The 13,016-nt window shown below is 42.2% G+C and overlaps 2 protein-coding genes across 10 annotated transcripts; both read left to right on the top strand.

The window, feature by feature from the left end:
• Positions 1 to 323: 323 nt before the first annotated feature.
• srsf2a (serine and arginine rich splicing factor 2a) lies at positions 324 to 4,163 on the top strand. Of its 6 annotated transcripts, XR_006399278.1 has the most exons (5): positions 324 to 884; positions 1,719 to 2,055; positions 2,424 to 2,653; positions 3,055 to 3,147; positions 3,693 to 4,163. XR_006399278.1 is itself a non-coding variant. In XM_044336763.1 (3 exons), exons 1-2 carry the CDS (start codon positions 550 to 552, stop codon positions 2,029 to 2,031), a joined length of 648 nt encoding a protein of 215 aa, XP_044192698.1. In that variant the 5' UTR covers positions 324 to 549; the 3' UTR covers positions 2,032 to 2,055; positions 2,424 to 4,163. The 6 variants fall into 6 exon arrangements, 1 of the variants encoding a protein (XP_044192698.1); XR_006399275.1 differs by lacking the exon at positions 2,424 to 2,653; XR_006399277.1 differs by having other exon boundaries at positions 3,055 to 4,163.
• A 1,739-nt stretch (positions 4,164 to 5,902) lies between these two features.
• LOC122971368 (matrix-remodeling-associated protein 7-like) lies at positions 5,903 to 12,972 on the top strand. Of its 4 annotated transcripts, none has more exons than XM_044337979.1 (5): positions 5,903 to 6,800; positions 8,450 to 8,684; positions 8,780 to 8,888; positions 9,316 to 9,391; positions 12,339 to 12,426. In XM_044337979.1, the coding sequence occupies exons 1-4, from the start codon at positions 6,504 to 6,506 to the stop codon at positions 9,347 to 9,349; spliced, it is 675 nt and encodes a 224-aa protein (XP_044193914.1). In that variant the 5' UTR covers positions 5,903 to 6,503; the 3' UTR covers positions 9,350 to 9,391; positions 12,339 to 12,426. The 4 variants fall into 4 exon arrangements, with proteins under 4 accessions (XP_044193914.1, XP_044193915.1, XP_044193913.1 ...); XM_044337980.1 differs by lacking the exon at positions 12,339 to 12,426 and adding an exon at positions 9,489 to 9,631; XM_044337978.1 differs by lacking the exon at positions 9,316 to 9,391 and having other exon boundaries at positions 5,918 to 6,800; positions 12,339 to 12,972.
• Positions 12,973 to 13,016: the final 44 nt, after the last annotated feature.

The raw sequence follows: 13,016 nt of genomic DNA, 5'->3' as shown, positions 1-13,016 counted from the left end.
AATCATTTAGTGTAACAGGAGCCCAGATGCTCGCTATGAAAGCTATTAACGGTCGATTGAAGCTTTTTTTCGCAACAAGTAGAGTCATAGAAATCAATGTGTGAGAGTTTTACAAAGACTTGAGACAATAATGAGCCCTTAAAGTTGATAAACTACAAAAACAACCGTTAACGCCCCATGATATTATAGATAATATGATATTTATTTGGGGACAAAGGCGGATTTGTGGTCCAACATTGCCGTTAAAAGCAGCTCCTCGTCGACAGAGGGCGCTGTAACGGCTAATGTGACGGAAGGTGAGCAGCCAATCAGAGGAGGCCACCACGGGCGCAAAGAAAAGGGGAAAAGGAAGCTTTATTGCCGCCATTTCACGTGAAAGCAGCGCGGTAAGGACGACGTCTACTGCTAAACAATTTAGAATAAGTCCGAATTTGAGTTAAATACACCATTTGGGGATTAATAAACCAACAGTGACCGTTTAAGCAAACGGTAGGACGTAACGGTTTTCGTTTCAACGGGCCTGCTCTGTTGCTTGGAGACGGTGGGAAAATGAGCTACGGAAGGCCGCCGCCAGACGTGGAGGGGATGACCTCCCTGAAAGTGGACAACCTGACTTACCGGACTTCGCCCGAGACTCTGCGCCGAGTGTTTGAGAAGTACGGCCGCGTGGGAGACGTGTACATCCCCCGGGACAGGTACACCAAGGAGAGCCGCGGTTTCGCCTTCGTGCGGTTCCTCGACAAGCGCGACGCCGAGGACGCCATGGACGCTATGGACGGCGCGCTGCTCGACGGGCGGGAGCTCAGGGTGCAGATGGCCCGCTACGGACGACCACCGGACTCGATGTACAGCCGGAGAGGAGCTCCGCCACGCAGATATGGAGGGTACGGACATAGAAGCAGGAGATAACTCTGCTTTAGTGTAGCAGAGGAACTAGTTTAGGCTACGTTAGTCTTGCAAAGGATAAGAGGAGCACATGGTGCAACGGAAACGAAAGTAGTTTGTAATTTTATACTCATTTTGTAAACCCAAATCTTTACTGGTTGCAACACTTTTTGATTGATTTTACACTTGTAATTTCAGTTTTCAAACCGAACGTTGTTCAAATGTTGTATACCATTGTATACAAGAGGTTTTATTGTCATCCACAGCAACACAGTAAATAGCAACATTGAAGGTAGTGATATTTTGCTTCTTCGGGCTCTAAGTTGGTTCCAATTAGAGTATATGACGATAATAATAAGTAACAGTCAAATCAGTTTTATTTGTAGTCTAACATCATAAATCAGAGATTTGTCACAGGGGACTTTACAATCTGTACAGTAATAACATCCTCTGTCCTTAGACCCTTGATTTGAATAAGGAAAAACTCCCTAAAACCCCCCTTTTTCTCCAGAAAGATGTTGTTGACATCAACAGGAAACTATTAGCTCATTGTATTGTAGCCCCTCTGTGACACCTACACTGTATAATATTTTGCATTAACTGCTACTTATTTTTTGTGTGTGTATGTATGTGTACACACACACATTTATTTATTTATTTATATATATATATATATATATATATATATATATATATACATACATACATACATACATACATACATACGCATGCGTGTGTGTGTGTGTATAAGTATATTAATAGGTAGCTGATTGTTAAGGCAGTGGTGTGTATGTATTTTGGTCTTACTGAAGTCCTTCTCTCTGTACCTGCAGCCGTTCAGACAGTCCCCGGCGCCGCAGACGTAGCCGCAGCCGCTCCAGGAGCAGAAGCCGTTCCCGATCCAGGAGCCGCCACCACTACAGCCGCTCCAGGTCCCGCTCCTACTCCAGATCCAGGTCAAGGTCCAGGTCCAAGTCCAGAACCCCCAGGCGAAGCAAGTCAAAGTCTCCCTCCAGGTCTCGGTCCCGCTCCAGGTCTAAGTCGAGGAGTCGAACCCCGCCTTCCAACAGAGGGTCAAAGTCCAGGTCCAGATCCAAATCCAAGAGCAGACCTAAATCTCCAGAGGACAACGGAGCAGAGTCTTAACCCAAAGTTGGACACGATATGACGGTATACAGGGGAATGGGCGGATTATATTATGTTCTTCTAATAATATGTGTGAGATTGCAATCAGTCATTAGCTGTCATCACTTGGCCAACCAAGTCGGCAGAATCATGAATATTTTTAGCAATGAAATAGCAAATATTGGGACCAATTTGGTCTACAGTGATGGTGCTCTGTGCGCTTTACTTGGCTCGTATGTTCAGCTAATCTAAAGCGCACACATGGGCAACAAGGGGTTTGGTTTGATGTGATCTACTGTTGCACATATATCAAAATTGGGGGTGATGTGAGTGTGGGAGGGAGGGAGGGGTGGTTGGGACGTGGGGTGCTTCACTCAAAACGTTCACCTAAATGTGGAATTCTTTCCTCCAAGCTGCGGAGTCCTGTTTGCAAAGGGAGGAGGAGGAGGAGGAGGAGGAGGAGATGGGGGTGTGGCAGTGTGAGAGCAGTTAGTGTGTGACCCGCCCATGTGACCTGCCTGTTGCTGAGAGCGATGGCAGTTGCTAAGGAGCAGGTCACCAAGGCAACGGTGGTTGCTATGGAAGCAGGTCGTCAATGGCGGTGGTTCGGGCTGTCAGTTGGTGTATGAGGTGGTGTGGTGAGGTACGTTCGCGGGGATCACAGGCAGATGCACTGAGCACTGTTCCCACCCGTGCCTGTGGTTTCCTCCGCCTCTCACAAAGGGAACGGACCCCGAGGTTTGTTTTTCAAATATGCCCGAGTGTAAGAGACTTGTTAGAGCTAGTTTTTGGGAGTGTGGGGGCCAAGGAAGGTGTGTAAACAAATGTGAACATTACTATAAATGTTAGGTATACTGCAAGAAGATGGATGCCCAAAAAAAAAAAAAAAAAAAAAAAAAAGCCTGTTTGATAAATGTTAGTGTCAGCGGAAAGAAAATCAGACCATGCTATTAAATGTCCAAGTCAGCTGCAGGAGTTTAAAATAGACTTTTCTTTTGTTTGTTTGTTTTGCTCTTGTCAACTCTGTTCTCTCTTTCCTTCCAGATCTCAGATGATTGAGCCTTTGCTGAGGACATCAGGAAGAGTCTCACATTGAGCAAGTGGACTCCACTATTACCACTGAATGCAGACTGAAAGGTTATTGGAACTTGGTCTAAAACGTTTTAAATGTTTCATTTGACTTAATTTACCGAAACAAATTCTGTAACTTTGATGTGATCATTGTTTGTAAAGTTGAGCATATTGAAAGGGATTTGTAAGGTTTTTTTTCCTCCCCATTTAATTTGTTTTTTTGTTTTTTTTTTTGCATTTTGAATTTGTACTTGTTAATAAATTCTTTTTTTGAATTAACGTAGCTTTCTTTTAATGAAATCCCTTGTTTAACACTTCTTTCCAGACTGATATGGAAAAGTATTAATTTGCAGGCTTGATTTATAGAAAAGGTTGTCTTGTTGGATGTTCAAAGCCTTTACAGCTATGTTATACCACTCCTATCGGAAAATGGCATAATGTACAGTAACAAAACAGCAAAACTTTGAAATATTGCAGTGCCACTTAATTTGTGACTCGCTAATCCGGCAGCATAGTATTTTTTCTTTTCTGTCAAATCTCTTTTTTTCTGTCTGGTTAAAGTTGCTTCCTATGACTCTAACCCTCTTTCTTGTGTATCTTTTGTGCACTAGGCGCAGTTGTGTAGCAGTTGAGTAATGCTGGTTAGCTGTTAAGATGCGGTGCAGTGCGGTGGTGACATGGTGTGGCGTGTTGCGGTGCTGAGTGCCCGGCACTGTTCCGGGGCTCGACCCTCCGCTGCTGTTTGCCGGTTTGTAAGCTCACAGGTGTGGCAGATCATCCATCCTCTCCTGTCTTGTTACCTCTGCTTCCCTCCATGTGCTGTACAGATTCTCTCTTTCCTTCCTTCTTTTTTCTCTTTACTCCCTCTTCTCCTTTCCCCCCCCCCCCCTCTGTGGTTTATCCACTGTTAACTGGTTTTGCTCGCTTTCTGATATTGGGTCCAGTGTGACTCCTAGTGAAGGGTTGAGAGGGCAGTTCGGCTGCTTCATGAATCATTTTTGTGTACTGCATTCCTCTGTGAACCTCTCAATGTCTTGTAATTGCTTCAGGTGAATGCTAATAAACATCTTTGTGGTAAATAAGTTGCCAGTGTGAATGCTGTCATGCTTTTCTGCACTTTTGCTTTGCTCTGTATTGTGGTATTTGATACTAGAGCTGCACCGATTAGTCGATTGGCAGAAGATTGATCATTCAATTTTTAAGCAAAATGCTAAACTAACATTCGCTGGTTGCAGCTTCTCAGATCTGAGGATTTGAAGCTTTCTGTTGTCGTACATGACTGTAAACTGAATATCTCTGGATTTTGGACTGTTAATCAGACAAAGCAAGACATTTGAAGGCATCACCATGAGACTGATTAATCAAGAAAACAATTAGATTTATCAATAATTAAAATAAGCTAGTTGCAGCCCAGTGAGTGTTTACAGTCTGAATCGAAAGTCTGTCAGAAGACGTGTGTATTGGAAGGTTTAATTGGTATTTAATATTTTTGTTCAGGTTGTAAATATGGATACAACCTTTTTATTATAGTGTGTATGTAAAGGTACATCACAATATTGATTATGTTACACCTTCAGGAAAATCAATTAGAAACCATCAGCCAGATGGGAATGTCTGTTCTTTGCTAATCTTGTGAATTAAAAACCTGTACAGCATTTTTTTATTTTTTTATCGGCTCACAGTAGTCTATTTGTCACATCACACTAAAATCTTCCACCTAAATGTGTTTTGTTTCTTAATTTGGATGTTTGACCTTCATTGTACAGAATAATGTAAGCGCAATTCAACACCAGAAGATTTCTACATTCATGAGCTGAAGTTTCTCTGCTCACCTTAAATCACAGTTTAACTCTTTACATAGAGCAGCACTGTGTGACATCACAGCTAGTTTTGAAGCCAGTCGTGGTCCAGTACGCAAGCGTGATGTCGAGACCTGAAGCCTCTGGTGCACAAACACAGACGAGGAGACATCTTGTGTCCAGCAGTTAAACTTATGAGATAAAAAAATATTTACATGTTCATAGATTTTGGATTTTCCAGTAGAGCAGATTGAATTTTTAACTGAAGTTAATGGTGGAAAAACCATTTTAAACTTTTAAAATTATTATTCTAAGATGAGTATTTTTATATCTGAGGGGAATCAATGGGTTTAAGGTTAGAATATAATGAATAAAAACTTGTACAGCTGCAACAATTAGTTGATCTATCTTGGTTATGATTTGATTTATTTTTTCTTTTAAAAATGCCAAAATTCTCCTCAATCAGCTTTGTAAATGAATATTTTCTTGTCTCTTTAGTCTTCTATGACAGTGAACTGAATATCTTTGGGTTGTGGACTGTTGGTTGAGACAAATAAAGACATTTGAAGACGTCATCTTGGGCTTTGGGGAACTGTATCAACATTTTATAGACCAAACAATCAACAAAATTATTGACAGATTCATCTATAATGAAAATTATTGTCAGTTGCAGCCCTAAGAACTTTTTAATGCAAGGTGGTTGTTTACTGGAGTTCATTTTATTGAAAAGTGTTCCTAATATTTTGCCCCTCTCATGCATGTTAATAAAGTGGACAAAATATTAGCAAAGTATGAACACTTTTCAGTATCCAGTACACCACCAACACCCACTACGACCTCAATAAGACACGATACAATGTCAACAAAATCTGAAAATGTATAAGCTTCATCAAAGTAGAGTTTATGGCAGAACTGTTGTAAGATTGCACAGATGTTCCTAATAAAGTGCTCCGTGAGTGTATATATATATAATTAAGGCCTAAATTATGTTAAGGCCCTACACTTGACAAAAATATTGATTTCAGTGGTGCGACATTATCACACACCTTTGCAATTAATCACGTGGTTTATAGGCCCCCCGTGAGGGTCCGGGGCCCTGGGATAGTAACCCACTTTACCCAGTTGGTAATCTAGTAGACCTTTATGTAATGTATCCTGTAGTTTCCCTGCTCTTAGTTGTTTATAGTCCTGATTAAATCCTCGGTGCAGACTGACTGGAAGGTGAACACCTTTCCCCTTACAGCACAGACTGTAAATACTGCTTGGCTTCCTCAGCCTGCACGGGTCCTGTCACAAACCATTTCCATCTCCCAACATGTCCTACACTCGCTCCTCATGATGACGGGATTAACAGCACAAGCGAAGAGCCGAGCACGTTGCAGGGCTCCGTGCCAGCCCACCTGACCTGCCCGGCAGTCTTAGGACTCAGCGCGGCGGGGGCGGGGGCGGTGAGGTGAGGAGGGGCGGACCCGGAGGATGTGACGCACAGGCCCGAAGAGGAGATTGTAGTACGTCCCGGTGAACGCTGCTCGTTAACGTTGATGTTTGGTGAGGATTAACACCAGCAGCGAGGATGAGTGAGAGACAGAAAGCGGAACAGTGAAGACGGCTAACCACAACAATATGGATCTAACGTTTGCGTTGTCTGCTATCATTTTCACGCTGCTCGCCATTGTGGTCGCTACGTCGCTTTTTAACAACTCCTCGCCCGCAACCGACTTTGCAAACGCACGGAGTTATTTCGGGTGCAGAGGGGACGGTGCAGCCGCAGGATCGGACCCATCAGGGCCCAAACTGAACGGTCATGTACCCGACAATCAGAAGGAGGAGGAAGAGGAGGAGGAGGAGGAGGCGGACGACTGGAACGAGCTCAGCGGCAGCTCACATGATCACTGGGATGTAGTGAAATCTGTGCTTTCGGTAAGTAGTCTGTAATCTGGCTGTTAGTTTATGAGAGTGCTGGTTGTTTGTTTAGTCAGTAGCTGTAAAAACGGGTGTTTCATAAATCTCTCTTAATCTGTTTGACTGTCCCTCCCACTCAGTTTACATGTCCAGCCAGAGGAAGAAGCTGCACTCAAATCCTTTACTGTAAACACAGGTAGCAATGCAAAAAAAAATACTGCAGTACAACATGTGAAGATCCTGCATTAAAATGTAAAAGTGCAATGTTAAGTGTCAAGAAAAAAAGACAGGAAGTAAGGACAAAAAGAATAACTTTATTTCATGTTAATTGGAAAATCTGAATGTGCAAACTAGCTACAACTACTTTATAAATGTATGGAAAAGTACTTCAAAACTGTGCTTCATCAGACCTTTTACTTGTGTTCAAATAGCAGTGCCAAAAGATGCACTGATCTGACTTTTTCAGCCCCGATACCGATACCTGGGCTTTGGGTATCAGCCAATACCGTGTACCGATCCGATACCAGTGTATAATCAATAAGCTCACAGTGTGGAAGAGACTGGGATCAATTCTTTTACATTTAAGTCAACATCAGGCTTGACTTAAACTTTGCTTTGTAAAACAAAACAAATAAGTACATAGATATAAATTTGCTGAATTGTTATCTATTAAAATTAAGGTATCTGATAACAGATTGGCCCATTGTCACCGATATTTCAATCAATATCGGTATCGGTGCATCTGCAGCAGTGACAGTGAGTAAAACGCTCAATTACAAGCAAAAGTCCTGCATTTAACTTAACTTAAAGTGCAGCACAGAATCAGCTCTAATAGCCAATATATATATATATATATATATAAAGAACAAGAATGGAGCCAAAGTAAGGAAATAATAAATATCAAAACAAAATAATATAATAATTAAATTTAAAATGTATTTTCTGAATAGAATTCAATAATTCAAATGTATTATTGAATTGATGCATTAACATGTAAGCAGCATCTCAATGTTTTAACTGGTCCAGGTGAATCTAATTTTAACTGGTTTGTATTCTCTTGGATAGTTTCACCATTAACGATGCATCACATTTTATAAGTGTGTCAAGTCTTAAATTTTCATAGAAGCTATCACTGATGTACGTGGTTACGCTCCACGTCAGCAGGTTTTTCTAGTAAATAACATCCCACGAATGTGTTGGCGTGCTCAAAAATAAAGGCTGCTGGGGTCATAAACATGCTATAACTGGTTTTAGTTATGTCTTTTTAGTCTCAATTTGACTAACGAAGGGCATTCCTCCTTCAGCCAGGTGATATATCGAAGCTAAATGGCTTAACTTTTATTTGTAAAAGGGCACTTTAGTACCCAAGACAAACAGAAACTCAGAGTAGAGGAGTCATCAAAGTGGACAAAACCAGGGAGGACAGGGAGAAAGGTGTCAAATCAGCACCTGAGGGAGCAAAGTATGGACAGGTAACCGTGGCTGCTCCCATCACTGACACCCGGGCGGAGTGTAGGCCAGATCAGCATCCAGGAGAGGTGACAAATGAAGGTAAAACAAGGTGATTTGTTCAGCGCTTTCCTCGCTGCTTAACATCTGTATCTCTGGAGGGGGAAAAGCCTGTGATGGTGCGACGCGCCTCATCTGACCCCTTAATTCTCTGACAGGAGGAGGCACAGCCCAACCCTCGCACTGAAGAATTGGCAACACCAGTTGTTCACTCCTCCTTCACATCTAGCCTGTCCGTCCCCAGGCCTGGATCTAGGCACACGAGCTTAGACGTAGACTCGTCACCTGGGCGGTGCCGTACGTCATTCATTGGGCTCTCTGATAAGGAACTCCTAAAGTGTGCTTTCTCTCACCCCCAGACTGAAGGAGCCACAGAGAGCCCAGAGATCAACGGTGAGCACTTTTACATATTTACTCTCGTTTTTTTTTTGCCCCCAAAATAATCGTTAGATGTCGATTTCTAATCAAAGTCGATTCTGTTTCTCCAGATAAGGTTGAATCAAATTCAGACGATTCCTTGAAGTACGTCCCCGGAAAGGCGAGATCCCACCATCTGAAAATGATGATGTCCAAAGAGGAGCTGGAGGAGGAGCAGAGGTCAGTGAAAGCTACAAATACTGCAAATACCCGTTTATTCATGGCCACCATCTGTTTTTTTTCTCCCTAAGTAATTAAAGTAACATGTCTGTTCTGTCCGCTGTCCAGTGTCGACTCCTCTTCCTCCCTCTAACCTTCCCTACGCCTGACTGTCTTCACGTGTTTATGTGTCGTTGGCATTTCACTCAAGAGATTTCCTCGTTTAGCTGTTGTGTCACGCCTCAGCTTTAGGCTAGACTGAGTAAGGCGAGATTGAGCCTCGGCCAGGTGGAGGATGAATGACACGAGGCTTAAAGAAATTACTCAAGGTGTTTGGCGTGTGAGTGTTTTAACACGGCTGCGGAGTAGCGGACAGGAGACGCAGGGAACAGAGGAGCTACCAAAGTCTGTTTTTCCTGTAATGTATCTGCATATCTTATCATTGCAGGATACACTCCAACACAGACTTTAGCTGTCTGTAAGCCTCTTGAGCAGGCAGGCAGGGAGAGCGGAGCAAATACGTGGTAAAGTATGAGTATTATTCTCACCCGTTAACCTTAGAGGGGTCACTTTCTGGCCATTGTATGGAAACTCACGTCAGACCAATTTTTGCATTCACAGTTTCGACCTCAGCAGTGATTTTGACCTCACCAGCTCTTTATCCACAAGTGGCCATGAAGCGACTGATGTTACTGTGCCCACGTACCCACCTCCCGCCGCCCCCATTATTCCACATTAGATGTGTGAGTGTCAGGTGTCACAGCAGGTGCTCCTCAGCTTTGTGGAGGTGTTGATTGTGTCTCCAGTCATCACCTCTGACATAGGAGTGTTAGTTAATCCTCTAAGGACTCTCCTCTGTTCTGCCACAAGGAGGAGTCGGTGTAACGCAACACTGGGACCTGTGCTGATGAGGCCTCCAAAACTATTCAGTCACACAGGAATTGTGGGGGCGGGGTGGGCAGGGGGTGACTGGTGGTTTATGCATTGCAAGATAAATATAGTAACTCAATGGATACAATTAATTATCATTTAGTGGACCAAAACCATCTAACCAGGTGTGAATGATTAACTTTATCACAGAAAGTCTGAGTTTACCAAAGTCCACCCTTTGTGTGTCTGTCCCTCTTGTTTTTCCCCTCTTGCCTTTTAGTAATAATATAACAATAAAGTTTGTGGTTTGTGTGCAATATTACATTTTTCTATTCTGCTCTTTCACCTCTCGATATGTAATATGTAACTATAACATTTTTTCACACCAAATAGTCTTGACAGGTGTGTCAGATCAAAAAGTCCGGCTCACAGTTGATCACTAGTTCTCACTTTATTACTTTATTACCTCATTTCATGACATTTCAACACCATACTGAGCTCTTCCATCCACATTTCAACTCTCTACTGTCTTTGTAATTATTTGGTTCATCCCAGCAGCATCATGTCTTAACTATTGCCCCGTCCAAACTTCGTCAGCCACACTTAATTTGCATACAATAATACATCAACGATCACTCAATACTGCAGTTTAATTTTATGACTGTTGCAGCACCAAATACAAGTCATATAATCATCATAAGCCCATAGTGAAGCTTACATATGTGAAAAAAAAATGCATCCCCAAAAAGGTACAGGCCAGCTCACTGTACACACACACACACACACACACTCACTAACAGATGAAAGCGAGTCCTTTGCCCAGGTTCAAGTGCCATAAAGTCTAAATGGCCACAATAAAAGGCAGCACCAGTTTCCAAAATCAAAACTTATATAAGTGAAGCCTGCATTCATCCTTCTGTCCACTCACGAGTGGTGCAAGTATACGAATGTTACATGAATAAATCCATAACAGCCGCAGGTATTAAAAGTCTGTTCCTACCTTTAAAACATGGTCCTCCTGGTTTTACACGTGGCAAAGTCCAGGGCTCTAACAGTCACTATCCAATGACATCAGTGTTAAAACAGTTGGCTATTTGAATAATTTCTGACATAATTTGTTCCATCATTAATTGAACAAACTCATCACAAATTGTTGTGGAAACATATGACTGTGTCCCCTTGCCTACATTCTGAAAATTGCTGGTGTGCTCTCTCAAGAAAAGGGTCAAACTGACTGATTAATTCTAAGCACCCCATCCAAAACTTGCCATTATTGAGCGAACCAAATGTGCGTGCCCCCTCAAAAGGCGATCCCATGCTCAGATAGAAAATTCACAGTGGCTACGACCCTTTTTTATCTGTCGAAAACAGGCTTCAAACCATTTAACCACAATGTACTTACTGGAAAAACTGAACATCTGACTCCTTAAAGGTTCTTTTCGTACACCGAACGCTGAACACGACTTTTGTAGGCAAACAAAATGTTACAATTAACTTTCATGAACTGAAACAACGTCTCAAAGTGGCCACTCCCTTAATTAATGCATAATTTTAAGCCTCAACAAAATGTAAACAGTTGTCATGAACGGGGAAATTAGCTATAGACCAAAACGGTTAGGGTATTAAACATGTTTATTTCTGCTGTATAGTTGGGCATTTTGACATGGGGGTCTATGGGGATTGACTGGTTTTTGGAGCCTGAAGTGGCCATTCGAGGAACCGCAGTTTTTGGAACTTTGTGTTGTCTTCATTTTTCAGCCCCGGAGGTTGCCGCTTGTCTAAGATACCTAGATACCTAACCTGTGGAAGCACGTGGTAATTCTGCCGGTGTCCTCATCATTGTTTCACTTGCCACCTCTGCTATTAGTACTGCTGCTGGGAGGGTTTTTGACCTCAGGGCTTGCAGCTTTGAAATATCCGGTCAGCTTGGGGATTTTTCTTAATAGCTGTGACGTCTGCTGCCCTTTTTCTCTTTGAGTTTTGCATTTTTGAGCTCCACTTTCACATTTCTTTCCAGACATTTCTGCAAACGTGGTTCTTGAGGTAAATTTCTTCTCAAACCAGGAAACTACCATGCATATAAACAATGAATGTCATTCATTGGACAATAAAGACAGGCACATCATACATTTACTAATCACAGTGGCTTTTTAAAAAATTTTTCAAGCTATTAACTTGAAAAAAGTTAATAGCCTGGTCGTCGCCGAGGCGGAAAGCGTGTTGTGTTACTATGGCGACCGGCAACAGTGAGTTGTCAAGTCAGCTGCAACTAACCGCTACCTGCGTATTAAACAGTTTTTAATATAGTGATTTAATGTAACATAAAACATAATTAATGTAAATGTTGTAGTGAAACATTATTAAAAACGCACAACAGATTAATCTCACAGCACCCCTGGTCCGTCCTCCTCCTCTTCCTCAGAACCACTGGACCATATAAATGGATTTTACCTGATGAACGTTGTTAATCATCAACAGCGCACAGTGTTATATCCGGCTGTTTTACAGAAGACAACTGTAACACTTCCTTGTCTACTGTATTGTATTCTTTGGAATTAATAAAGTACTCTTATTGACCTCATCCTTTATCTATCTTCGCAGGGTGCAACGTGAGCAGCTAGCTGCCATCTTCCAGCTGTTGAAAGAGAACACGGAGACGTTTGGGGAGGTGTCTGAGGGAGACATGGAGGAGCAGCTCAGACTCTACTCCATCTGAGACTCCTCTCTTACTCAGGTCTTCGTGCTTCGTTATACGCTCACCTGTGAGCGCTGCTGAAGGGACTACTCCGGTGCACCAAATACATTAACTCTCTAAACTTGTTCACAGTATTCAACACAGCTGTACAGTCTGCTCGACAATATTCAAGACACACCACCAACCATCCTTGTTTTTGTTTTAATATGACACACTGTTTTATTGTTTTGTTTTCTTGCTGATCCGTTTGCCCTTCATCCACGCTCCAGTCCACATGAAGGCTAAACCAAAGCAGCTGGACCAGTATATTTCTAGCTACTCATGCAAATAAGGACTAAAAGGGATAAAGGACTGTTGTTTCTGTTAGTTTTATATTGTAATAAAATTTTAAAAATGTTAATTTATTACATAACCTTTTTTAAAATTTAATTTTATCTTCATTGAATCTGTCCCAGGTATGAATCTTGTAAAAGTTTCTGCATGACTTCCCTCCTCTGTTGCGTAATAAACCAAACAACGGGAAATACCATTGTGAAGGTGTGTGAGTGTGCATGAGCGGTTCTGTTGTGGGAAATCTTCAGATG

This window comes from Thunnus albacares, chromosome 20, assembly GCF_914725855.1.
Source record: "Thunnus albacares chromosome 20, fThuAlb1.1, whole genome shotgun sequence".
In the NCBI taxonomy this organism is placed as follows: domain Eukaryota; kingdom Metazoa; phylum Chordata; class Actinopteri; order Scombriformes; family Scombridae; genus Thunnus; species Thunnus albacares.
The sequence above is the reverse complement of the archived record's forward strand: the minus strand, read 5'-3'. Positions and strand labels throughout refer to the sequence as shown.

Coding starts and splice junctions, on each gene's coding strand:
- srsf2a (XM_044336763.1), top strand. CDS start 550: ATGAGCTACGGAAGGCCGCCGCCAGACGTGGAGGGGATGACCTCCCTG. Junction 885..1,718: donor CCGCCACGCAGATATGGAGG/GTACGGACATAG, acceptor CTGTACCTGCAG/CCGTTCAGACAGTCCCCGGC.
- LOC122971368 (XM_044337978.1), top strand. CDS start 6,504: ATGGATCTAACGTTTGCGTTGTCTGCTATCATTTTCACGCTGCTCGCC. Junction 6,801..8,449: donor TAGTGAAATCTGTGCTTTCG/GTAAGTAGTCTG, acceptor ATTCTCTGACAG/GAGGAGGCACAGCCCAACCC. Junction 8,685..8,779: donor AGAGAGCCCAGAGATCAACG/GTGAGCACTTTT, acceptor CTGTTTCTCCAG/ATAAGGTTGAATCAAATTCA.